Source organism: Peromyscus eremicus, chromosome 13, assembly GCF_949786415.1.
Source record: "Peromyscus eremicus chromosome 13, PerEre_H2_v1, whole genome shotgun sequence".
Taxonomy (NCBI): Eukaryota; Metazoa; Chordata; class Mammalia; order Rodentia; family Cricetidae; genus Peromyscus; species Peromyscus eremicus.
In genome coordinates this window covers 54,763,248-54,789,253 of record NC_081429.1, presented here as the reverse complement: position 1 = coordinate 54,789,253, position 26,006 = coordinate 54,763,248, and the positions used below count along the sequence as shown (strand labels likewise).

At 38.8% G+C, this 26,006-nt stretch overlaps 1 protein-coding gene across 6 annotated transcripts in view; it reads right to left on the bottom strand.

Annotated features, from left to right (window-relative positions):
- Nucleotides 1-1,855: 1,855 nt before the first annotated feature.
- The window catches only part of Boll (boule homolog, RNA binding protein), a 90,013-nt gene continuing 65,862 nt past the window's right edge, over nucleotides 1,856-26,006 (bottom strand). For 2 of the 6 annotated variants that reach the window (XM_059278200.1, XM_059278199.1), the window contains exon 11: nucleotides 1,856-3,816. In XM_059278200.1, the coding sequence (XP_059134183.1) occupies nucleotides 3,658-3,816 (159 nt within the window). In that variant the 3' untranslated portion in view covers nucleotides 1,856-3,657. Of the gene's footprint in view, nucleotides 3,817-4,903; nucleotides 6,179-18,571; nucleotides 18,898-26,006 lie in introns of those variants that run through there. The other 4 variants (XR_009382552.1, XR_009382553.1, XM_059278202.1 and 1 more) reach the window with 4 other exon arrangements.

The window sequence follows — 26,006 nt, the reverse complement described above, 5'->3', positions numbered from 1 at the left end:
TTAAACAAACAAACAAACAAACAAACAAACAAACAGGGGTAAAGCCATCTTTATACAGGTCTTAGCTCCCATGTAAAATATATTTTAAGAAATCAAATGTTTTAAAATCCTTGTCAACTAGGAAGGCCAAGAAACCTACATTTTAATTTTGGGTTTAAAATAACTTCTTTAGGATCCTGTTTGAATGAAGACAGACCTTTGTTAGCAAGGTGTATTGCTTTTCAGTCTTAAAGAATGCACAGTAGGTAATGAATAACCTGTTGACATTAAGGGCCAGTTACTAATTTGTAAAGACTTCCTAAGGTTCAAATTCTTAATACTTGGGAACGTGGAATTACTGAGTTGACAGATTATACTTAAATTCCTATAAAGCTCACTTTACAGAAATTCCCTGTATTTTCTATAAAAGCAGTCTTTTAGTATTAAGTTCTGTTCTAGTTTAATTGTGGATGGCTTTTCTTTCTTTTTTAAATGCTGGAGACTGAACTAGCATCTTGTGCATGTTGAGGCAAGCATTTTCTCTAGCCAGTGTTTAATTCAGTATGGGACTCTAATTAAAATAAGAAGTCTATTTCTAAGTACCGACAAGGTTAGTTATTGGAAATGTGTGTAGTTAGCTGCATGAAAGATGAGTGGTTGGTTTTTATGCCACTTTAGGTAGGATTTTTATTTGGATGCAAAGCAAACATTTTTAACATTTATTGTGACATTGTTTTGACTAGTATAAATATAAAAAGTGGTTGGTTAGTGCTCAAGGGAATTATTTTAGTTAAACTATTGTTCACATAAAGTCAGTATCTATAAGGTAATCAATTCACACCACATTTTGAGTGAAATATTTTTTGATGTAACTGATGTCATAAATATATATCCAGCATAAGAGAACACACTTGTTCTGTAATCATGGAGATTATATAAAGAGCTATTAGCTCTGACATAAACAGACTGTGTAAACATATAGCTCTGTAGCTCAGTGTAATATATTAGGAAACCACTGTGATTTCAGCTAGACATACAGGAGTAATAGTGAAAACTCGCTACTTAAAACCAAGTAATGAGGGGGGCTAGTCAGGCTGAACAAAGTTACTGAAAACCATCATTGCTAAGTTTGTTGAGGTAGATGTTTAAATATTCAGTATGTAAAGCTATGCATGTCTTAGCTCAACTGTTTAAAACAAATTCTGTAAAGATTATATATGTAGTCAGGACATGGGCTTAAACACCTGTGTACATGGGATTTTTGCTGAGTTTATTTTCATTTTTCTTTTTAACATCAGGATAGTAAGTGTTATTTTAATTAACAGCAGTTTTCACAGTCTAAGCAGAAGTACTACTACTAACTTTACTAATCAGCATTTGGCTTTTTACAAAAGAGAGAAATTTTTGCATATCTTTAAAAAATCTATCTGTGTTCTTTTACATGTTGTTAGAAATATTATGGGAGTATATAGTGTAGCTTTGTTTCTTCTGGTGCTGAAAACAAAGATCCTAATTATGATTAGCAAGGAATACATGATATTACTCTAATCTCAATTGTTATTCTGCTAGCCCCCAAAGAGCAAAGGAAGAGGAAGTCCTTTGGCAACACTTTTTATGCTGACTAGACGTTTCCTTTAGACACTGTTAGTGGCTGTTTCAGAACTACCTGAAACCAAGGGTGAGGCTGACGTGGGATGGCTAAGAAAAAGAGCTTGAAAATGGAAAGCTTCAACACTGACGGTTTAGAGTTGTTAAAATTACTTTTGTAAAATAAGAGCAAGGTATAACAGCTTAAACAGAGTAATACCTTTTGATATTTTCAAGTTATCTCCATTTTATACTTTACAGTCTACAGAGAGAAATATAATATATAATCTTTACAGAATTAAGATAATGTGGAAGTAGAGTGTATTTTAGGAGAGAGCATAATTGCCTGAACTAAACTGGTTAACAAAAACATTTCGCTTTCAGTTTTTTTTTTAATGCAAAATACAATTACTCTTAGACTCTTGGAATTTATAAAGGTTTTAGAAAAACGCCTGTTATTCACTGAATAAGCCTGAATAATAAATGTGGGATTAAAGTATATACTGAAAACAGGTAAGTTGAGTATCAAATATATTGTTTCATGATATTTTGGCTAGGGCACTGGTAACAATACATATAGCATGTTACTTTCAAAGTAACACTAGCAAAAGGAAATAGTCTTAATAAAAGATGGAAAGCCTTAGGATGTATGAAGATACTATCTACTAAACAATACTATTACATCTTATTCCTAGACATGTATTTTAGCCCAGAAATATTAAGATTACATACCCCAAATATATATGTACATCCCTGAGTATATTCATCATCCTTTATGAGACAGAATAAAAAAGTTATTCAAGTTATTATTGGGTATTGCCTTTCTGATATTATAAGAACTTTTTATAATTCTTACTCTTTCCCAGCAGAAGTACAAGACAGTATTAAATCTTGGAGTAGGTGTAAATTTAAAATACTGAAATTCTAGTATTTCCTAGAAATATTGTGCTATCAACTTTCATTAAGTTCTAAAGTAAATTTCCATGTAGTCAATTGAAATATTGTTGATTTATATAACCTTATTGTTTTGCTAATCCAAGCTTCTATCAAAGGAATAATTTTTTTTAAAACAGAAGTTACATTTGGTAAACAGAAAGCACTGACTTAAAAGATAGTAATTTTTAATTTAAAAATTTTAATTATTGTGGCATATTTTTTTAATTTTAGAAACTTCTCTCATTCCATAACAGCAGGCAATCATAGCTTCTTTGTATTTGGAAATAAAATTGTGTTATGGGTAAATTCTAATGTTTTAACAGCCTATAAACCTCACAAAGAACCGAGTGAATGAAAGATAAAAATCCTGACAGTATCAAGTCTGACATGATGTAATTATGAATACTTATATTCCCTAAGGTGCTATGCCCTATGAACAATTGTACTTCTTGTAGGAATGACAGAAGAGGGCGAGAAATAGATAATCTTTAAGAACATTGAAGGATAGTGTCACTTTGGTCATAGTAACCACTATACAATAAGTGGTCATAATATGACAGATTAATGGATATTTTATATTTTATAATACACAAATTATTTTTATATCAACATGTATAAAATTTGTAATGTAAGTAGAGTTTGAAATGTTTTTTATCATAACCACTTAATATAGCTAAAATACAAACACAAATGTAGTAAAACCAAAATAATGTGAAAACTAGAATTTATGCATCATCTCCTAACAAGATGGAGTTTTTAAAAGTTATACAACATTACAAAAAAATGGTCTGTTGCTAAGTATTTTTTATCTATGCTATGGATTTGTTTACAAGTATGAAACTTCTGGAATGAGACTGAAAACCCAGCCATCAAAGGTGTCTGTAAGTGGTTATGTATGATGATCTGATCGTGCTGCTAAGACTGTTGTGGTCTCGCGTGCTAGGGCTTGTAACTCTGTCTCACTTACGTGTCTGAGTTAATAAAGGAAACCATGATTGAATTCTGCATCTCCCATGTTCTGGCTACTAAGATTTTAAAAATTTTAAAAAAAAGCAAAAACATTAACCTTAAGCATATCCCCAAACCTCATTTGTTACTAGACCACAAGCAGGGCTAGTTATTTTCTATTTCTGGACAAGACAGTTACCCAAGAGTCTACTTAACAAAGTCAGTACAGGAAGGTGGAGTGGAAACTGAATCCTCTGCTCTGAACTCTTTTCTAGGATGGAAGTGTGGGCTTCGAGAATATCGAGGGTTCAAAGCCACAGGTGAAGGATGAGAAAAGCTTCTTCTCACAGAATGTAACCTTGGCTCCTATTGAGAGATTTAAACAGAGTTAGGGTCTTAATGCACTTTCAATGGCTCTCATTTTTATAATGACTTAAGGGAAAAATTTAAAAAATAAGATTAACTGTGTCTGGATGTGTGGTCAGAGAGCACCGGGGATCTAACCCAAGCCTTGTGTGTGCTAGTCAAGCCTGCTCTACCACTGAGCCCTGGGTCTGGATTCTGAGGAAAGGGTTCTTCAGGAAATGCCTCATATGAAGAGTAGGCTAATTCTAATCTGCTAGACAGGGAGGCATCCCATGGTATAAAGAAATCCCATATTCAGTGAGATTTCTAAATTATGTTATGCTTTCTTTGGGTCATCTCTAAACTTTGGTTAAGTTTATTTTTATTTTTACAAAAATTATGTGCTTATGATATATAAGATTAGAATTAGACCTTATGGACAAGAAAGCACTAGCCAGAGAAAAATCAACAGATTATTAATATAGTAAATGTTAATAAGTAAACATTCTTACTGTTAAGCTAACAAGTGACTTTTATTTGATCTACAGCAAAATATAAAGATTGCTAGAGATAGTTCCCTGCTTAAGACACTGAAAACAGGGAATTTTACTAAGGTATCTATAATAACTAAATGCCTACTTTAGAGCATCTGGGGGGAGGCAAATCCTGTTGCCTAGAAATCTCATCAATGGTTCTGTCTACTTTAAATGACTGGAGTTCAATATTGTAATTAAGGAATAAAGTCATCAAGGAGGCAGTGTCTGTGCCGAAACTTCTGAAGTAGGACCTAGACCAAATCAACTATATCTGACTATAAAAATATTTTAGTAGTTCTTCTAAAAATTTAACTAGCATCTTACATACAGTTAAGGGATATGAATAAAATTTCTAAGATTAAAAAGCAAAGTTTGTCCAAAGGGAAATTTTACAATGTAGTTTCAAGTAACATGATATGGGCACAGAGAGCACTCTACTGTTCTACTAGAGCTCTGAGCATATCTACCAATAAAGAACGAACCAGCAGTGCTAGAGCAAGTAACTGTGAGGAGAAATTCAGAAAACAGTGAGTCGTTTGTAAAGTACAATAACAGATCTGGAGGCTTCCAGATTTAATGTGCAAGTATAGTTTATTAATAGCACTTATGGTACTTTGTGACATTACAAAATAGTCTTCCAGCTTGAAAAGAATGTAACAATGTATTGTAATAATAAGCTAAAGAAAGTTTATCAAAAATTAGTATTATGAGAAAATTTACTCCATTGACATTAGGCTATATTAGGTCAGGCACTTTTTACAAATTTTTGAGTTCAGGAGACCATAAAACAATTTTGATAGTGACTTTTACCTTAGAATTAGATTAAATTTGGGGCTGGAGAGATGGCTCAGTGGTTAGAAGCCAAGTACTGCTCTTCCAGAGGACATGAGTTTGATTCCCAGCACCCACATTAGGTGGCCCACAACCACCTGCATATCCAGCTCCAGGGGTATCCGGCAGCTCTGGCCTCTGTAGGTACTTGCACTCACATACACATAACCACACACACACACACACACACACACACACACACACACACACACACACAAATATACATAATTAAAAATAGTAAGAAAATTAATTAGATCAAATTTTATCTACATAAAAATGGTTTGAGTCTAGTACTTATCACTAGGATGTAACAAAACCAGGCTTGAAGAACTGTCCCCAGCTAGCAGAGCTGGGGCTGTAGTTAGTGGAGGAACTGAGATAGTAAGACCAAATGAGGAATCATACACAAAGACTGATGAACGCCTGCACTGTAGAGATTAGCAAGAAGAATGGAGAGGAAGATGGAAAAATGTTTTGGTAGTGGATTTTGTTTAAAAATATTTTGAGATGTGTTATGGTCTCAAGAGAGTGGATGGCCCAAGCTATAGCTCTCTTTTGCTGTCTGATGGCCAAAAGATTTCTGGGATACCCTAGAAGCCCTTTCTTCTTACCATATGTTTCTTGTATTTCCTAGAATGATGACTTGCATAATACTTTAAATGACTATTTTTTTTGAAAAACAAACAAACAAACAAACAAAAAAAAAGACTTTTTAACGGGCAAAGGGCTCTACATCCTACTACAGAGATACTTGGTCAATCATGTTCATTCATTACTCTATTCATAATAGTCAGAAATTGGAAACAGCCTATATGTCAGTCAGCAAATGAATGGACAAAGAGAATAATGGTATAGTTACACAATGGAATATTACTCAGTCGTTAAAAAAGGGAAATCAGCTGGGTGTGGTGGCGCATGCCTTTAATCCCAGAACTTGGGAAGCAGAGGCAGGCGGATCTCCGATTCTAGTTCCTCTGGTCTACTTTCCAGGACATCCAGAGCTACACAGAGAAATCCTGTTTTGAAAAAAGAAAAAAAAAAGTAAAATAATACAATCAATTCAAAGGTAAGTAGATGGAGCTAGGAAAAAATCATCCTGAGTGAGGTAACCCAAACCCAAAAGATAAGTAGGTATATATTCACTTATATGTGGATGTTAGTTGTTAAGTCTTGGATAAGCAGGCTACAATCCATATAATCCTAGAGGTTAGGGTAAGGGACTGTGGGGAGGACTGCGTTACCCTAGGAAGGGGCTAACAGAATGGAACAGTTATGGATGGATGTGGAGGGACTGGAGTGGGAGGATCAAACGAGGAGGAAGAAGGAAGAGGGGGATGAGGGAGGGGATTCGGGGAGGACAGCTCAAATGAAGGACAATTTGAGGGATTGTATGGAAATAAGACAGTAGAAGCTTCCATAAACATATGAAGGGATCTAAATGAAATTGCCAAGTAATGAGGGAGACAGAGCCTCAACTGGACATCTTTTGCTGCCAAATAAACACTCCAGTTCTGGGACTGGGTTACATCTAATCGATTTGTTGGCCAAACCAAACAACCCAGTCTATTGCTAAGGCTATTGGTTGCTTCCACAAACTGACAGCAAGGAAGGCCCTACCTATTGCTGAAGACAACACCCACACAACCCACTGAACATGGAGGGGTCAAGCTGGTGCCTACACAGAGCCTTCATCCCTGCTGACTAGTGTTCAGGGTACTGGAAGGCACTCTGCAGCCACCAAAGGGGAAAGGTGAAGACCAACGCAGCTGCAGAACATCTCATCTACTATGGCTGGCCTCCATGCAGTTGTGATACTGCAGTAGTGGTGCAAAGCTCGTGGACTAAGCGCCCAACACCTGCTTGGAGGTAAGGCCCACTCCATGAGATGGAACTCATCCCCAACACTGCTCAAGTGGCCAAGACCCTGAGATGAGATAGGCCGGAGACCTAGGGGCAAACCAAACGCTACTGTTCTGTTAAAGGAACTTATCAACAAAATGCCTCCTAACAACATTCTTCTATCCTCAGAGATCAGTGCCTTGCTCAGCCATCATCAGAGGAGCTTCCTCCTGTAGTAAATGGGAACAAATACAGGAATCCACGGCCAGACAAATGTGTAGAGTGTGAGGTGCTGGAACACTCAGCCTGAATGAGATCACACCCCTCCCCTTAGTGCTCAGGGAACTCTGCAAAAGAGGAGGCAGAAAAGTGTAAGACCAGAGCGGTTATGAACTCAATAGTATTTCTGGAGGGATGTTTGTCTCAAACTGCTTTGTCTGGTCAACCCCCCTCGCCCTCAACCTTACAGGACTTTTGCTTATATATAATTTCTGATTTTGTGTTTTTAGGGATTTCTGTATTTGCCAATGTGTGTGTCTCTGTGTCTATATCTGTTTCTTGTGTTTTTTCTTTGGCTCTTTGTTTTCCCTTTGTTTTGTTTTGTCCTATTCAGGTTTGTAGGATTTCATCTAACTTGTTTGGTTTCTACTGAGAAAGAGCAGGAAAGGATGTGGATTTGTGAGGGTGGCGAGGTGGAGAAATCTGGGAGGACTTAGGGAAGGGGAACCATGAGAATATATTATATTATATTATATTATATTATATTATATTATATTATATTATATTATATTATATTATATTATCTGAACAAAATTCTGCTAGGTGTGCCTGCTTGCTACTCACCCTTCTGTAGAAGTAAAACGTTTTGCCTTCTAAAAACAAATCCTGGTACCATAAGACTATTTCATAGTGTTCTGTCATGTATAATAAAATACACTAGGATTTCTAAGATTCATGAGTTCTTACATGATATGATTCTGTAATTTCAGGTTTATAACAGGGAAAAAGGCTTTCCTCTAAACATAATTCAGTTAGTTTAAACAGCACTGTATCATTGGTTAGAATGGAAATAACGAATTAAGTCATAGGAAGCCTAAGTCTAACCTGTGGGTTCAATCGCTTTCATTCAGATTATGGCTTTGGAGTTTAATGTCACATTTCTAGTCCTCTCCCAGAATTCATAAGGATTGGTTTCAGAACCCCTACAAGTAAACCAACTGGTTACTATTCAAATCCCTTATATAAAAAGTCATAGTATTTCCATGTAATTTGCACACATCTCATATACTTAAACCATCTCTAGATTACTTATAATACTTAATACAATGTAAATATTATATAAATAATTATAATATGGTATTGTTTATGGAATATCAAGAAAAAAGCATCATGTCCAGTACAGGTACAATTAAAATACTTTTGATTTACAGTTGATTGAATCTGCACATATAAACCCATGGATACAGAAAGCCCATGTAGTTTGTAATATGCTCATATAATAAAATTTCAGTTTCCATGAAAGAGTTGAGGTCATATCAACAGCACTTCTAGATCTTCATTTTTGAGAAGTGGTTTCTGAATGATGATTTAAGTTTATTAATATGAAAAATTAAAAAATTAGACAATTTTAGTTATTTTTTTGGTGCTCCCTTTCCTGTATGAAACCATGGGTTTGATCCCCAGCATCACATGAACTTGGATTCAAGGCAACTGGCTCAGACGATACAGCCTCATGGACTATTCCATAATTCTAAAATTTTCTTTGTTTTCCTATAAGATACAGCGCCCCTTCCAGCAGGAAGTAGTAAGAGAAGCTACGCCCAAATTCCCAAATTATATGTAATTTTACTTTGTTAAGGTTAAAACCTTAGCAAATGTGTTGCTAATTAATCAATAAAACACTGATTGGCCGTTGGCTAGGCAGGAAGTATAGGCGGGGCAAGGAGGAGAATAAAGCTGGGAAGTGGAAGGCTGAGTCAGAGAGACACTGCCAGCCGCCACGATGAGAAACAGCTTGTGAAGATGCCGGTAAGCCACGAGCCATGTGGCAAGGTATAGATTAAAGGAAATGGATTGATTTAAGCTATAGGAACAGTTAGCAGGAAGCCTGCCACGGCCATACAGTTTGAAAGCAACATAAGTCTCTGTGTTTACTTGGTCGGGTCTGAGAGGCTGTGGGACTGGCAGGTGAGAGAGATTTGCCCTGACTGTGGGCCAGGCAGGAAAACTTAAGCTACATAAACCTATGGATACAGAAAGCCCATGTAGTTATATGCTCATATAATAAAATTTCAGTTTCCATGAAAGAGTTGAGGTCATATCAACAGCACTTCTAGATCTTCATTTTTGAGAAGTGGTTTCTGAATGATGATTTAAGTTTATTAATATGAAAAATTAAAAAATTAGACAATTTTAGTTAATTTTTTGGCGCTCCCTTTCCTGTATGAAACCATGGGTTTGATCCCCAGCATCACATGAACTTGGGTATGGTGGTACCCAACTGTAATTCCAGCATTCAGAAGACAGAGGGGAGGATTAGAAGTTCAAAGGTCAACCTTAGCTATGTTCAGGGTCAGCTTAGGCTACATGAGGCTGTTTCAACACAAAAATCTAATCAAAACCCTCAGTAAAATGAAGACAAACCTTTGGACCAGGGATGGCCAAGCTACGGTCACAAGGAGTGGATGTGAAAGCAGGACTCACAAGATCCTGTCCATAGGTCAATGGTTGTGATTTCTTTGTTTTAAAACCTACTTCCTTTTGAGGCTGGAGAGGGGGTTCAGCAGTTAAGAGCACAGACTGTTCTTCCAGAGGACCCAGGTTCAATCCCAGCACCCTCAGGGCAGTACTCAACTGTGTGTAACTACAGTCTAGGAGACCCAATGCCCTCTTTTGGCCTCCACAGGCACAAGGCAGACGTGTGGTACACAAATATATATGTAGTCAAAATACCCATACACATAAAATAAAAATTATTTTTATTTATCTATGTATGTCTACATGTGTCCTTGCTTGTCTTTATAAGCACCATGTGCACACAGTGTCCACAAAGCCAGAGAGGACATCAGACTTCCTGGAGCTGGACTTACAGTGTGGGCTTCCTGATACGGTGCTGGGAACAAAACCTGGGTCCTCTACAAGAGCAGTATGTGCCCTGGCTGCCGAACCGCCTCTCCAAGCCCTGGTTTTGATGTCTATGAAGAGAATGAAAATCAAGTCACATCTGCTGCTCGTCAACGAAGGCAGAGCAAGCCTCAGGAGGACGCAAGGATTGCTTCTGAGATCACATAATGATAGCTCAAAGATCCCTAATTATAATAAAACTTGACAAGTCCCTAAGCATGGTGTCACTTCTGAGGCAACAGTTAAAGTGACACACATGACCCTATGTAGACAGATTTTAATCACAAGTTTGTTTTACTTCAAAATAGAGCAAAGTACTTAGCAAATAAAGGAAAGATTCTTCTGACAGGACAGAAACACTGTACTGTCGGTTACACTCTCCTAGAATACATAAAGGCCTTTGGTTCGAAGGATTCGTAACAAAAAAAGACCAACTGGAAGATGCATATGACAATGTTCTTTAGGAAAAACTTGGGACATTTCTTCCAATAATTTAGAGGACAGTAATTCTCGGTAATGGTTCTACTCAACTTAAGCAAATGTGATTTAAAAGGTAATATTTAAGAAGCAAATGAATAAAGTAAGTGGGTTGTATGGTCTAAGTTTTATTATAAGTTCAGAGTTTAAGTATTTTTATTATCATTAGTTTTTAAGGGTTATCTTTTTTTAATTGAAATTTTTTTCATACAATATATTCTGATCACTCTTTTCCTGGCCCCCAACTCTCCAAGATCCTATCTACCCACTCAACTCTACACCCTTCCCCTTTTATTTTTTTATTTTTTTGAGTTAACTTCTCTAGAAGAAGTTTTTAATTTCCAAAGTCTTGTCAAAAACCCAAACAGTGTATTCTCTTCAGCATTTCTTCCTTTTTCCTGATGGCATGCTCAGAAAATGGAATGAATCACACTGCACTGAGGTGAGGAAGAGACTATTTCAACTCTCCACTGTTATTTGTAGAAACAGCCATTGCGATGAAGGCCAGGGTGGTGGTGCATGCCTATAATCCCAGCCTTCTAGAGCTGGGGGCAGAAGGGTCAAGAGTTCAAGGTCAGTTGCAGCTAAATAGCAAGGTGGTGACCTGTCTGGGCTACTTGAGACCCTATCTTAACTGCCCCTTGTTAGCATTCAGACCCGTCCCTTGGGGACCTGGCCAATATGCAGGCAATACCTTAGCCCACTCAGGGTCCTGACAATGTCATGTGCTCATTGCTACGTGGTCTCTCCGCGCATAGCAATGAGCACATGACATAAAAGGGCGGGGCCCTGCCCGCTTTCTCTCTCTCTATTCCCATGAGGTTGCCCCTGCACCTCCTCTGTTCCTCCTTTCCTGTCTCCTTTTCTCTTCTTTTTCCTTCCTCTTCTCTCCTCAGCTCCTTTCTCTTCCTCCCCGCTCCAATAAAACTCTCCGTGTGACGGCTGTCTGCATGGCAACCCCCCCCCCCCCCCCCCCCACGCCTCCAACCCACCAAAGTGTCACCTGCCATTTTTAAAATACAACACCCCCATCAATACGGACAGAAATATAGTAACTTTAGTTACGTAGTTAAGTCCTAAGTTAAATATTTTATGTGGAAAGAACTAAATATTAACAAGGAATTAAATTCTGTATTGTACAAATCAGATTTTGGTCAGTTTCCTTCAGTTAGAAATAGATCCACAAACTCAGGTCTACAAAATCTGAGGTGATTTATCAGTTGCTTGATACTTTCAACAAAGGAACAGGGTGATGTGTGAAATGAAATCTCCAAAACCCACCTGTTAAAACTGAGACTGTCTCTAGGCTTGTATTCTGTCTATAAACCAATACTTGGTTATAGACTCTCTAATGCACATTGCTTATTAATAATGGTATTATTAATATCAGAATGATAGTTCTAATCAACATACATTTTCTATTACCCTATTTTATATATGTATATACAGAAACAGCTGTGTAAGAGTGATAAAAGAAACTTGTAATTACCCAGGCATTTCAGAGACAATCTAGATTATCCAACTGGATCAGAAAAAAACCGGGAATGAGCTGGAGGCAGTGGGGGCGCATGGCTTTAATCCTAGCACTTGAGGGTAGGTGGATCTCTGAGTACCAGTCCAGCTTGGTCTACGGAGTGAGCTGCAGAACAATCAGGGTTACACAGAGAAACCCTGTCTTGAAAACCCAAAACCAGTAACAACAACGCAACAGAATGACACAAGTGATTATCCAAAATGACGTCTGGGATTCACCACTGTGAGCCATGATTACTGCAAAGACAACAGGTCCTACCCAACAGAGAAAGTACTAAGGCGACTCAGATTATGATATCCCCAAATTTCATAAATGCAAATGTCAAAATGTCTTCATCACATTATCTAGAATTAAAATCTATGAAATCTTAAGGAAATCAGGATAGTTTTTTGAAACAGTAATTAACTATCATATGCTTTCTAATTTCATCCGATCTTTAAGACTTAGTTACAACAGTAGCTTCCTATCAGTGTAATGAAGATTGACAGTGAATATTGCAGAAGAGGGTGGAGAAAGATCTTAAAAGCCAGGGAACCAGGATGTCTTTTGGCTGTAAGATTGTTTTCAAGGTATGACAGGGACGGTGCACCCATGGCACCTCAACAACATGGCTGCTTAGAAATGATCTGAACAAGCCGGGCGGTGGTGGTGCACGCCTTTAATCCCAGCACTCAGGAGGCAGAGCCAGGCGGATCTCTGTGAGTTCGAGGCCAGCCTGGGCTACCAAGTGAGTCCCAGGAAAGGCACAAAGCTACACAGAGAAACCCTGTCTCGAAAAACCAAAAACCAAAAAAACAAAACAAAAACAAAAACAAAAAAAAATGATCTGAACAGTGACAACATTAGCTGACATCTCAACATGGATGGAGGAGATCTCATCAGGTTCCACCACACACAAAGACTACAGGAATCAATGGCTGCAGAGAGAGGAGAATCAGTCTTCTTTAGGGAGAAGGCCCCTAACTGGTTACCCAATCCCAGTGGTGAGTCTAACATAGACATATGAGCAACACTAACTAGGCTTAGCAAGTCATACTTACATAAAACCGTGTGCCTGTGTGTGTCTAAAACAGTAACATTCAAGGTCAAGAATTTGAGAGGGACTTGGAGAACGCTGGAGGTGTTGGAGAGGGAGAGGGAGAGGGGGCGGGGGAGGGGGAGGGGGAGAGGGAGAGAGAGAGAGAGGAGGAGAGGGGAGGAGGGGGGAGGGGAGGAGAGGGGAGGGGAGGGGAGGGGAGGGAAGAGAGGTAGGTAGGTAGGTAGAGGTAGATATGATGTAACCACAGTACTTACATATGAAATTCTCTAAAAAATTAAATTAAAAGGAGAAAAAAGTAAGTTATATACTTTCAATATACAACAGTATAGAACATTCCCATTCCAGAATGGAGGAATGGGAGAATATGAAGGAAAGATTGGAGCAAAGTAAGACTGCAATCCAGTAGGGTTAGGCACTGAATTCTCAAGTCCCACGTCAGGGATGGTGCTCTCCGTGAAATCACCTGGGCTCCAAAGGGCTTAAGGTAGCTGCACCTCCCTGTTCTGTTAGCTGTGGCACTGCAGCCTTTTTAAGCAGGCTCTGTTCTGTGCCTTCAGCTCTACTCATCAGCTGTCCCATGGTCCTGACATCGCCAACATCCTGGAGTCTCCAATGCAACTCAGGCTTCACCTTCCCAGCTTCATGCAGTGGCCTCTCAGGGTCTCTTTGCGGGGACTCCAGCACTGATACACACTGCCTGGCTCAGTGGCTCTCTGGAATCATGGAACAAAGCTCTGCGACGCCCTCAATTTTGTGTCTTTCACGCCTGCAAAGCCAGTACCACACAGATGTCGCTGCTAAGTTCTACTGTCACCTTGGGGTGAAACCTGGTGCCTCCTGGTCCACAGTAGCATGGGCCTTTGTGTGCTAACCCTGGAGAAACATTTTTGTTGGTGAGTGTTTTTGTTTTTCTAGGGAACCCCTTCAGTGGCATTCTGAATTTAGGCTTTCTCCTTTGAAGTGAATTTGCATCTTGACAAAATGGACCCTTCCATGGGTGTGGTCCTGCCCTCAGGGTCCTTCTCCTGTTGTTCCCATGCACAGATTTCTCTGTTGGAGCTCTCTCTTTAATAATTAAGGCAATAACTGTCTTGTCTGTGATTGAAAACTTGCTCATGACTTCTTCCTCCCCAAACAGCAACATTTTTTTTTTTTTAAATCTTCCTGCCCCTTTTCACTGTAGACCCGGATAAAAGCAGTGAGCAGTAGCTATTCCATAGGATGAGCACTAGCCTGCTTTGAAATGTCCATTACTTGTAAATTCAGCCTCACTTACATTCTCACACAGGGCAGAATACAGTCAGACCCTTTGTCACAGTAGACTTAGCTCAGTGCCCAAGGGTCTCTGTTCCTCCTCGAACCTTGTAGCCTGGTCTACTGTCCCTGCTTCAGTTGACATTCTCATCTTTTCATCCCTACCAGAACTACTGGTCTGTTAAGTGCTGCTTCGACAGCACTCTAGGACTTTCCCTCAAATTCTTTCACATTTCTCTTGCCGACAATTCCAAAGGCTGAACAACCACAGGGTCAGGTTTTCACAGCAATGGCCCAACTTATCAGTAGAAGGTTCTATCAATTACTTTAATTAGTGCTGTGACAAAAATACCCGACAACAGACATTTAGGACAGGAAAACTTTGGGGGGCGGGGTCATGGTGGCAGGAACCCGAGGCAGCTGGTCACCTCACAGTCAGGAAGCAGAGACTCATGAGCGCTGCTCAGCTAGTGCTCTTCCTTCCATTCAGTCTAGGCCCTCAGTCCATGGAATGATGTTATCCTATTTAGGGTAAACCTCCTCACTTCAAATCGCTCACAGCCATGCCCAGAGGCTGGTCTCTTCTGTGATTCTACTAGATCCTGTCAAGCTGACAACCAATATTGACCATCTCAAATACTAAATGACAATTACTTCATTAGGTACACATTTTGATCAAAATGTGGTTAAAATACTAGCTTCCTTAAGAAAATTACTGCCAAATAATGAAATTGTACTTTCTGTTTATTAAGAAGTACATCATCATATGAGTATATGACCAACAGACGAGAAATTTGCAGATTACATGTTTTAAAAAATAAATATGTAACTATGTAATTGCTCACTAGTGAGTGATGCCTTACATAAAATGTCTAACTACACAATCTACTACTATGTATTTTTAGTGAACTATTATTGGCATTATATTAGTTTACTCTTTGTTAATCAGAATGCATAAAATAATCAAATTGGAAATATATAATCTCTTATTATTTGGAAATTTATGTCTGTTATTTCATATTTGCAGAACCTAGACAAATAACCGTGAGACCAGTAGGTAGAAAGTAAAATTAGGACGGGCAGTGGTGGCGCATGCCTTTAATCCCAGCACTTGGGAGGCAGAGCCAGGCGGATCTCTGTGAGTTCGAGGCCAGCTTGGGCTACCAAGTGAGTTCCAGGAAAGGCGCAAAGCTACACAGAGAAACCCTGTCTCAAAAAAAAAAAAAAAAAAAAAAAAAAAGTAAAATTATGTCAGAGAGAAACAAAAAATGTCAAACTTGGCAATATAAAGTAAGTAATCTTGAGTAGCATGACTGCTGAGAGAAATAAGCAGAATGAATAAAGTACAAATCTGCAATACCCAGAAGCAGTCACAGCACGCGGCAGGTGCGGTGAACAGCAATCACTGGAGACAGGGATCAGAAGATGGAGTTCAACAGGGAAGGATGGAAGCTGAGAGCACACCTCTAAGAACGCATGCGCAGCAACGAGAACACAGGAGTGCAAGAGACGGCACCAACATGAGGGGTAGTATTATTTTTATTTGGTTTCACTTTTGAGACGGGGTCTCACTGTGTAGCTCTGGCTGGCCTGGAAACTCTCTGTGTAGACCAGGTAGGCCTTGAATTCCAAGATTCACCTGTCTCTGCCTCCTGAGTGCTGGGATTGAAGAAACGTACTAACATCGTCGTGTCGTGATCTCTCTCAACAACAAAACGGAGGAGGAGGAAAAGCAGAGAGATCTGGTGTGTGTGTGCATGTGTGTCAGTGTGCAGGAATAAGGTATGTGCATTTGTGTGTGGAGGCCAAACTCAGGTGCCATGTACCTTGTTTTTGAGATAGGGTCTCTAACATGACTTGGTAATTGCTGGTTAGGCTGTGTTGATTGGCCAGTGAGCCCCAGGGAACTGTTCTGTCTTTCCAGCACTGAGATTAATGGTGTGAGTCACAATGCCTAGCTTTCTTATATGACTTCTGGGAACTGAACTCAGGTCCTCCTGATTTCATGGCAAGCACTTTCCTAACTGAGAACCTCTCCAGCCTTCTTTTGCCTCTTTTACGTCTAGGGAGACTTCAGAATAAATTTTAGTCAAAGGTATAGATCTAGAAGTTAGAAATTTATAATAGTAGCAATGAACACTGAAATATGATAATCAAAGTTGAATTTGCTGTCTTCTGAATGTTCTTTCCAGGCCTTTGATTTTGAATTTTGATATTACCCAAGTACAATTTTTGGGAAATATACAAAGAATTTTGCATGTGACTCCATTCCAATCTGAAGAAATCATCTAATCAAGATAAAGTTTTAAAATTTGAATACCATTTTCTATCTTGACTGTATCTGAGATTTTGGCAAAACCAGTTGAAAAGTCATGTGAATATATGCACTTATGTTTATAGTATCCATTTCATCTTAATATAGTGAATTTCACGAGATTTCTTCAGATTGGTTTTTCAAAATGGGCACTAAACAAGTAAGAACTTACTTTAAAAATTGTTGGTTGAAGATATACTAAAAATAGAAACAAATAAATGGACTTCACTTAGAATGTGTAAGGAGAATTTTTGCTCTCTCATTCTATTTTTAGAGGCAGCTAAGCCAAGAAGGACAAATGATACTATCCATAACTCAATTGTCAGTAAATTCTGAAGTTTTTATTAATTTCTCAAAATAAAGCTAACTTCAAAACTGTATACATGAATTATATGTGTATATGATGTATATGAGCACACACATAATATACATGTTTATATGTATTTATGCATATAATTTATATAACTGTAGAAGAAACACACTGGGTATGAATTATTATCAGAATTCTTTGTCCAATAATATAATACATCATTAATTTTTATTAACAGTCCAGGATTTGTTTAGCATCATGTTTAACATTTTAAAAATCAAACAGTAACCTTTTTTGTTATCGTGGACAGTGCTATTAAAAAGATTTCTAACATCACTGGTTAATAATTTTCTAAATTACAGAAGAAAATCTTTTGAAATTTCATTATGGGACTTACTCGTCTACTGAATTTTAAAACGGAGAATAATTAGTTCATGAGATGTTCGTATGCCAGTATAAAGACATGGGGTCCTACCACTCTCAGGAAACCATTGACTGACAAACATACTCATTATGGTTTCCAAAGAAAAACGCCTATTTGACTCATGGGAAAAAGTCTGGGATCTGGTCCTTCTGTTTCTGCTGCTACTGCTGAGCATAGGATGCATCTGGGGTTGGCATAGGGGAGGAAAGGGTGAATTATTAGGGTAACGCCAATCTTTAGACTTTTCTCCTTCTGTTCTCAAGTTAACAAGTCAGGGAAAGAACTGCAAGGAAACATATAAAACGAGGGACTTCTTGTCCTACTACAGAAATTTTCCTGATTAGAAATCTATGACTTGTTCTCTGTCTTTTAAACAATGAAGCCTTTTCATCATTTTCCAAGTTTATACTGCAAGTTGGCCCTGGAACTAGAATCTACAGTTTTCTCTTGGTGTAAGAAATAATTTTACGTTTTATCAAGATAATTGTCTTTCTAAAATTAATCATATGTAATTGTATATATTGGTAAAGATGAGAAAAGGAGGAAAGCATTCTAAGAGCACTAATATACTGGAATAGTATATGATAATGTCAGAAGGGAGTCCTTTTATAAAAATTCTATGAGGTGGATCAACATTATATAAAAACTTTGGTATCAAATGGATGATGATATATGAGGTTAGACTTTTATCTGAAAACATTAGAGACAAAATTTAATATAGTTTAATTAATTAGCTAAAAAAGCAAGACTATTGATCATGTTGATGATATTTCTAGTATTGGGAGATGTTATTACAAAGTATTAAATATTATTTAAACTCAGACAACCATGGCAGAAGCAACACTAAATGAGTAGTAGTAACAAATAAAAAACATGTGACAAAGCATAGTAAATGATAACACAGCAAAGCAAATTGACAAATGGAAACCATTCAACTACTACATTCTTTATGTTATTGGAAGTATTAAAATTCTATTAGATTAGACATGACTCTTATCCAAAATGTTTAAGTATCAAAGATAGAAAACAAAATGTCGAAAACTCTGGGATTAAAAGAAGTAACACAAAGTAGAGAAAATGAAAGACACCTCACTATTCTTGGTATAGTTATTATTTATGGAATGGATAAAACATGTAGAAAGTGTTATTACAATTAAACTAATACATAAAAAGCCAAATGCCACATTTACCTAATTAAAATTTGTAAAACAGCAGTAAAAGCAAATTCCATCAAACTCAGACAGCTTATCATGGAATAAGTAAGTATGGTGAGATAGTAACTAACCCTAAGTTTCACAACGGGCAGCTTCTAGCCGGTTCCTTGAAGCTGGATCTTGGTCACACAAGGATCAATGGACAAGAAATCAGTTGAGCTGGACTAGAGCTGCCCAATTGTCTTAATAATGAATGCTCCACACTGTCTGTTAAGTAAAGAGAAAATATAGATCAGGAAGACTGAAGTGAAAAAGGATTCAGAGTAGATGAGTACAGAACATAATCAACAGTTACTAAAGACTTGTAGAGTGTGGTACTTAGGAAATCAGTTTGCTAGGGAGTGAGAAGCTAGCAATGAGCAGACATTGAGAACCTAGCTCTTGCTTGCCCCTTGCTTTCCAAAAACTTACAATCTCCATTAGACACTCCTTTGTCTAGCGTCATGGTGTAAATGTTCATTATCTAGATCAGGACCAGGTCAGCACAGATTACAAGTGAGTATATAGTAACTTATATGAGGTGGATTAAAAACCATATTTTAAAAAGTGTAGAAGCATCTTGCAGAAGGCTATCTAGAAGGTTGTTAATACAAAAAGCACTCCTTGAGTTGGACTGGCAGGACAGGTGTAAGAGCTAGAGGACCCCCACATATCCCCACTGCACTGGGATTGTTGCTATGCTGTTAAGATTAACTGGGTGCCTGAGAGGATACCCAGCCCAGGCAAAGGCTTGAAACGACTGCTGTCTCAGTGGCCTACTGACTGCAATTCACCCCAAATGAGACGAATTCTACCGACACCAGAATTGAGACAATGTCCTTCTAAGCTAACAAACAAACCAAAGTGAGTAGTTAGGCCACTAGAAACAACCTAGTTGCCATTACATTTTCGGCACCATGGGCCTTGGCTAACTCCTTGTTTTAGGAATCAAGGCTGAGTATTTCCATCTGTTGCAATCTCTGCAGAGCAGCACTGTCCCATAAAATTGTCTATGGTAATGGAAACATTCAATCTCTACACAGTAAGACACAGTAACCACTAGTATACATGAGTATTTGGCACTAGAGATGTGGCTAGATGAAACTGGGGAAATAGATTTTAAATTTGATTTAATTTGAAATTTATCTGGTTTCCTAAACCAAACTTTGCAGATGATTACTACCAGCTCATTCAATACTGCCCAATGTTACTTATTCACTGTGACATCATTGTTAGGTGTTAAGTGTTTGTTAGATGAATCGATCTAGTGATAAATACAGCTATCCACACTAGTTAAGTACTTAGAGCCTATTAGCTATACTGGGTATACGAGATAAATATAGTTTGATGTGTGTGAGATTGCTTGGCTCAGTGTGTCTAGACAGAATAGGGAGCTGTGCTAGGTAGCTTTATTATACTCTTAATACATATAGTTTAGGTTAACAAACATCAGAAAACTAGAGAATAGTTAGTAGTAAAGAATTCGGTAAGAATGTGGGTTTAAATTAATGAGAATGATAAAAGGGAGTGCATTATTCTTATTAATTAACCAGTTACTTTTAGATTGAGTCTTATTATATAGTCCAAATAGGCTTGAATTTGCAATTCTGTGACCCTAGTGGCTGGGATTACAGGTATGCAAACTCTGCGTAGTTAAAAAACTTCAAGGGGCTGGAGTACAGCTTGGTGGGACAGCACACGCTTAACCTGCATAAGGCTCTAGGCTCAGTCTTCAGTACTGCAAAAGCCCCCAATGAAACACAAAGTCTAAATAAACTAAACTTGATTTTATACAGAATTAAAAGCATGGAAACTGAAGGTGGAGAAGTACTGAAGAAATAGATAATAATCCCACTATATAACAATAGAGCTTTTAAAATGGATCTGGGGTAGTGGAGAGAGAAATGAATTTATTATTCTTAGTAAGTTACAGAGCTGAAAAAAAAACCCAATATATAAAGTAGACTATGTGGCATTAGGTCAGAAAAACCACTGGATTTATTTTGATCTTAGAGAATTTGGATGGGCAAGTTAACATGTAAATTATGAAAAAAATTATTATTTTTATTTCAAAGTGTGTATTCATGATTTCCAGTTTGAGGAAGCTGTGCCCATCATATAGTGTTCTGCCTCCATGTATGCCTGCAGGCCAGAAGGGAGCACCAGATTTCATTACAGATGGTTGTGAGCCACCATGTGGTTGCTGGGAACTGAACTCGGGACCTCTGGAAGAGCTGCCTGTGCTCTTAACCTCTGAGCCATCCCTCCAACCCCATAATTAATATTTAAATGAGAGACTTCCAGGGGAAGATGGTAGACCAGAAGCTGTCCTTTAATATGGCAAGTAAGGGGCTGGAGAGATGGCTCAGAGGTTAAGAGCACTGACTGCTCTTCCAGAGGTCCTGAGTTCAATTCCCAGCAACCACATGGTGGCTCACAACCATCTGTAATGAGATCTGGTGCCCTCTTCTGGTCATACATGCTGTATACAAAATAAATAAATAAATCTTTAAAAAAAAAAATATGGCAAGTAAGACTCAGGAAGTACACAATAGACCATATTCCGCAGGGAGAGAGAGAAGGGTATCAGAAACCACAAAGGGATGGGTAGAGAGCCTGAAAAAACAGAAACCCCAAGGGGCCAGAGGAAAAGTGAGCAGCACATGCTCTTGCGGTAGGGGCCAGAAGCCTCATTCCAAAGGTAAACCAGGTGCCTTGGTGAATGCATACTGGAAGTCTTATCTGTAGGATGGGCCATAGTTCTTGAATGCCTCAAATCCAGTAGAGGATTCTGGTGAGATAGCAATTCCTCTAAAACTAGTCAGTAGTGGACAGGTGGTTTCTTGTGTCTTCTAGGGCTGTGGTGAGGTACTATCTTGAGAGGAAACTTTTTTTTAAGATGGAGTTTCCTTGGGGGCCACAGAAGAAGAAGCAACTGGTCAGAAAACCAAGAGTCAATCTGCCATAGCTCGTAGGGGATGGCAGTGGCAGTGAAGAGCTGGTTGGTTTAGGCCCTGCCTTCCTTGTTATCTTTCAAGATCACCACAGCAGACACTGTAATCCTTAGCCAGCAGTGGCTAGAACTAGGCAAACACTGCAAACTTTCACTTCAGGTCCAAGGACTCCAGAGCCCTGGCGTGTGACACTCCAAGCGATGATCTCTCTCCACAGGGTGTTCGATGCTCACCAGGGTCAGAAACCAACCAGAGGGAGAGCTCAGGGATTCGCCCACTTCTCCACAACCCAAACACACACGGGAAACAGGCCACCATGGACCAGCTCTGGAGTGACTGGAAACCTGCCAGCCCACAGCTGGGGAATTCAAGATGGTCAGAGTGAGTCTGGGCAGACAAAGAAGGTAGTCATTTGAAGCACTGTTGAACTATGGTCCCTTGAACACTTTAGGTACAATACCAGTTCGAACAGGATGAAAGAGAAGAACCCCCAACTTCAACCGACTAACCTCTTCACCTGGCAGGATCCAGAAAAAATGTGTTCCAGTATGTTTTTTCCTAATATCATTTTATTGTTTTAAAAATTCTTTTGTTCTGTATAATATATCCTCTATTATTATTTTTAAAATATTGTATAGTGAAATCTTTTATTTGACCTAAGTGCCTTTCTTACTTCTATTTTTTATTTTATGTTTTTGAAACAGGGTCTCTCTTTTGCTTCTAGTTTTAAAATAAGGTAAAACACTTTTATAAAACCTTAACTACACTGTGAGGTGTAGGTCACATTTTGCCCAATAGACAATTTGGTCTTCCTTTTCTTTGAGTGTAACACTAGTTATTTTCATTGTACATGTATGGTGTTCCATGAAGATGTTTTCACACAAGTGTATAATACACGTTGAGCATATTTTGCCCATGTTTTCATACCCTCTCCCTTTTTACCACCCATAAGGCTCTATTCTAGACAGTTTCACACCTACTTTCATGTTTTATATATATAGATGAATTTTTGTATCTATATAAGAACAACCATATGATATTTGTTTTTTGAGACTGGCTTGATTAGCTTACCATGCTTGGCTCCAGTTGCATCTTATATTTCCTGCAAACCACATAACTGTTCACTATGACTGAAAATTTTCATTGTGTGTGTATGCATGTGCACACACACGTGTGTATATAGACCACATTTTCTTCACTCATTACTCTTGTTAGACAATTAGGTTGGTTCCATAACTTAGCTCCACTTCTTATGCTTCTGTAGTTTTCTTTATTGTCCAATCAGTGTTTCTTCATCTTGCTCTTTGTCTTCTTAATGTTCTCCTGTCTCCTGAGTCTTTCTTTAGACCAGAATTCCTTTCTTTTTCCTCTTTCCCTGCCTACTTCCTTTGTTCAGTTACTGCTTAAAAATCTTTAAAAATATAAATTATTTTATGTAGTATTTGTCCATGTGTACAACTGCCTATGTGAATGAAGGCATGCACATGCCGCAGCATGTGTAGAGGTTAGAGCACAACTTCCATGTGAGTTCCCTCCTTCTACTGTGGATTCTTGGGGCTAACTGCAAATGCTTTTATCCACCAACCCATCTCACTGGCCCTCAGTTACTATTTCTACCCTAAGTAACTTCTAACATCTTACTCTGTATTTTGGCCATTTCTTTTCTGTGGTCACTGGTGGTAGACTAGTTGGTTTTACTTAATTTACTTTCATGATTCTCTGTCATTTTTGAAAAGAACATTTTGATTTACTCTTTGGCAGTTTTATATATGTATACAATGTATCGCGATCATATCTCAAATCTCCCTCCTACTCCTCCTAATGTTCCTTCCCAAACTTTATGTGCCCCCTTGTAGAATGTTATTTTAACTACCTAAAGATGGGGTACATTTGTTTATGCTGTGGAAAACTACTTTAACTGTGTGAAGGTGTGTTACATTTGTTTCTGCCGTATTTGTTTAATTATGAAAAGATGTGTTGGTGTTTCACCTTGCTTGCCTAAGGCACCTGATTGGTCTAATAAAGACCGGAATGGCCAGTAGCTAGTCAGGAGAGGGATGGGCAGGGCTGGTGGGTAGAGAGAATAAGTAGGAGGAGAATTCTAGGCTTGAGAGAGAAGGAGAGAATAGAGGGAAAAAGAGAGGGACTCCACCTCTGGGGCCAGAAGCCAGGCAGCCACCAGCCAGACACAGAAGCACTGAAAAGTAGGACATACAGAAAGAAAGGAAGGTAAAAATCCCCAAGGCAAAATGTAGATGAAGAGAAAAAGGTTAAGTTACAAGAACTAGCAAGAATGAGCATAAGATAAGGCTGAGCATTCATGACTAACATTAAGTCTCCATGTCATGATTTGGGAGCTGGTTGGTGGCCTAAAAAGAAAGCCTGGTACACCCCCACCTTTGGTAACTCACTGAGTCCAATTATTACTGTCAGCTTGAATACTGACTGACCTTTTTAGCTTGAGTTTGTGCAGGTAGGCGTCATGAGTGCTATGACCATGTCATGTCCAGAAGATAGCACTTCATAACCCCCCCTTAAAAAAAACCCTTAAAATAACATCAGAATTCAACAAAAATTCTAAAAGCCACAAAGCGTGGAATGATACATTTTAAGCTCTGAAACTAAATAAGCACCAACCAAGATTGCTGCATCCACTTACCTTTTAAAACCAATGGAAACATATACATTTCAGAAGAGCACAAATTAATTAGTGAACATTAAAGAAGATAATTAAAAGAAGCTGGGCGGTGGTGGCGCACGCCTTTAATCCCAGCACTTGGGAGGCAGAGCCAGGCGGATCTCTGTGAGTTCGAGGCCAGCCTGGGCTACTAAGTGAGTTCCAGGAAAGGCACAAAGCTACACAGAGAAACCCTGTCTCGAAAAACCAAATATATATATATATATTAATATATATATATATTAAAAGAAACAACACAGAGAAAGAAAAAAAATACATTTCACGAAAGGAATAGATGAACAAAGTCAACCCAGGAAAAAACCTATTCAACTATAAATTAGTGCTCCCTACTACTCCAGAGGAGAAAAACAATTCTTGAACCAACTAGGAAAACAACCAAAAATGACAGAAATCTACAAACCTATAACTAATAACGGTAAGTGCAAATGGTCTTTACTCTCCAATTAACAGACACAAACCAGGATGAGAAGATGAGTCAATGGGTAGAGTGCTTTCTGAACAGGGGGAGAGGGAGTGCCACCATAGGTAAAGACAGAAACACTTAGATAATGTGCTCCTTACTTTCAGAAATGGACATCTTAAGGATCAGAAAGGGAGGAAGGGCAGAAGGTGCTTGGTGTCACCGATGTAAGGAGATGCCAAGAAAGTCCTCTCTTTTCAGTATTTGCCACTTTATCAGAGCAGCTGTGGGACACTATTTCAAAATGACCACTGACGCACTGGTGACTCAGCAGCCCAAGATCCTGTGAACCAACCTCTAGGGAAATTCAGAGCAAGTGTCACAGAATTATATGTGGGAATCTGGTCAGCAGAATATTATTAGATTAGGAGTGTGTGTGTGTGTGGACAGGGGTAGGACAAGCATTTACAACTGGACTCCTAAGGATTACCCAGCTGTGTGAGAGTGTCTTACAGGTGTCTGAGAGTCCACTTGTGAAGCACTGCCCACTGATGGAGAAGCATCAGTAACTAGCCCTGTCAAAGGATGGCCTGTAGGTGAGAACATTCCAACTCCATTCTTGAAGTGCTGCCAGGGTTGTGACCAGTAGCTGTGAGCGAACACTGCAAAGGCTTGCCTAGGAATGTGACAGGCTTCTGGAGCCAAAGAAAGAAGAGTGAAAGACTCGAGACTGAAATCAGCAAAAAGGCCAGACTATAAGCATACTCTATAACCCCATCCAGCTATCTTTCCTGGACATTTACTCCTCGTATATCCAATGCACGGATCAGGAGTCCTATAAAACCCAACCCACATTCTGTTTAGAGAAGTACAGTTCTGGGATCTCTCTCATCCCAAAGAGAGCCGTTTGCAAAAAAGCTGTCACTTTCACTTCTTTTTGGAGGCTCAGTCTTGTGTATTTCTTTGATGTTCAATACTTTGTCCCATTAAACAAGCTTGGCAATCCCCCAGATCACCATCGGCAGCCTCATTACAAGATGGAAGCCAATGCTTTACGAATGCCGGGCAAGCAGTCTACCAACTGAGCTACATCTCCAGCCCATCCTTTATTTTTTTAAAAATTTATTTTATTATTTTGCCGGGCGGTGGTGGCGCACGCCTTTAATCCCAGCACTCGGGAGGCAGAGGCAGGCGGATCTCTGTGAGTTCGAGGCCAGCCTGGGCTACCAAGTGAGTTCCAGGAAAAGGCGCAAAGCTACTCAGAGAAACCCTGTCTCGAAAAACC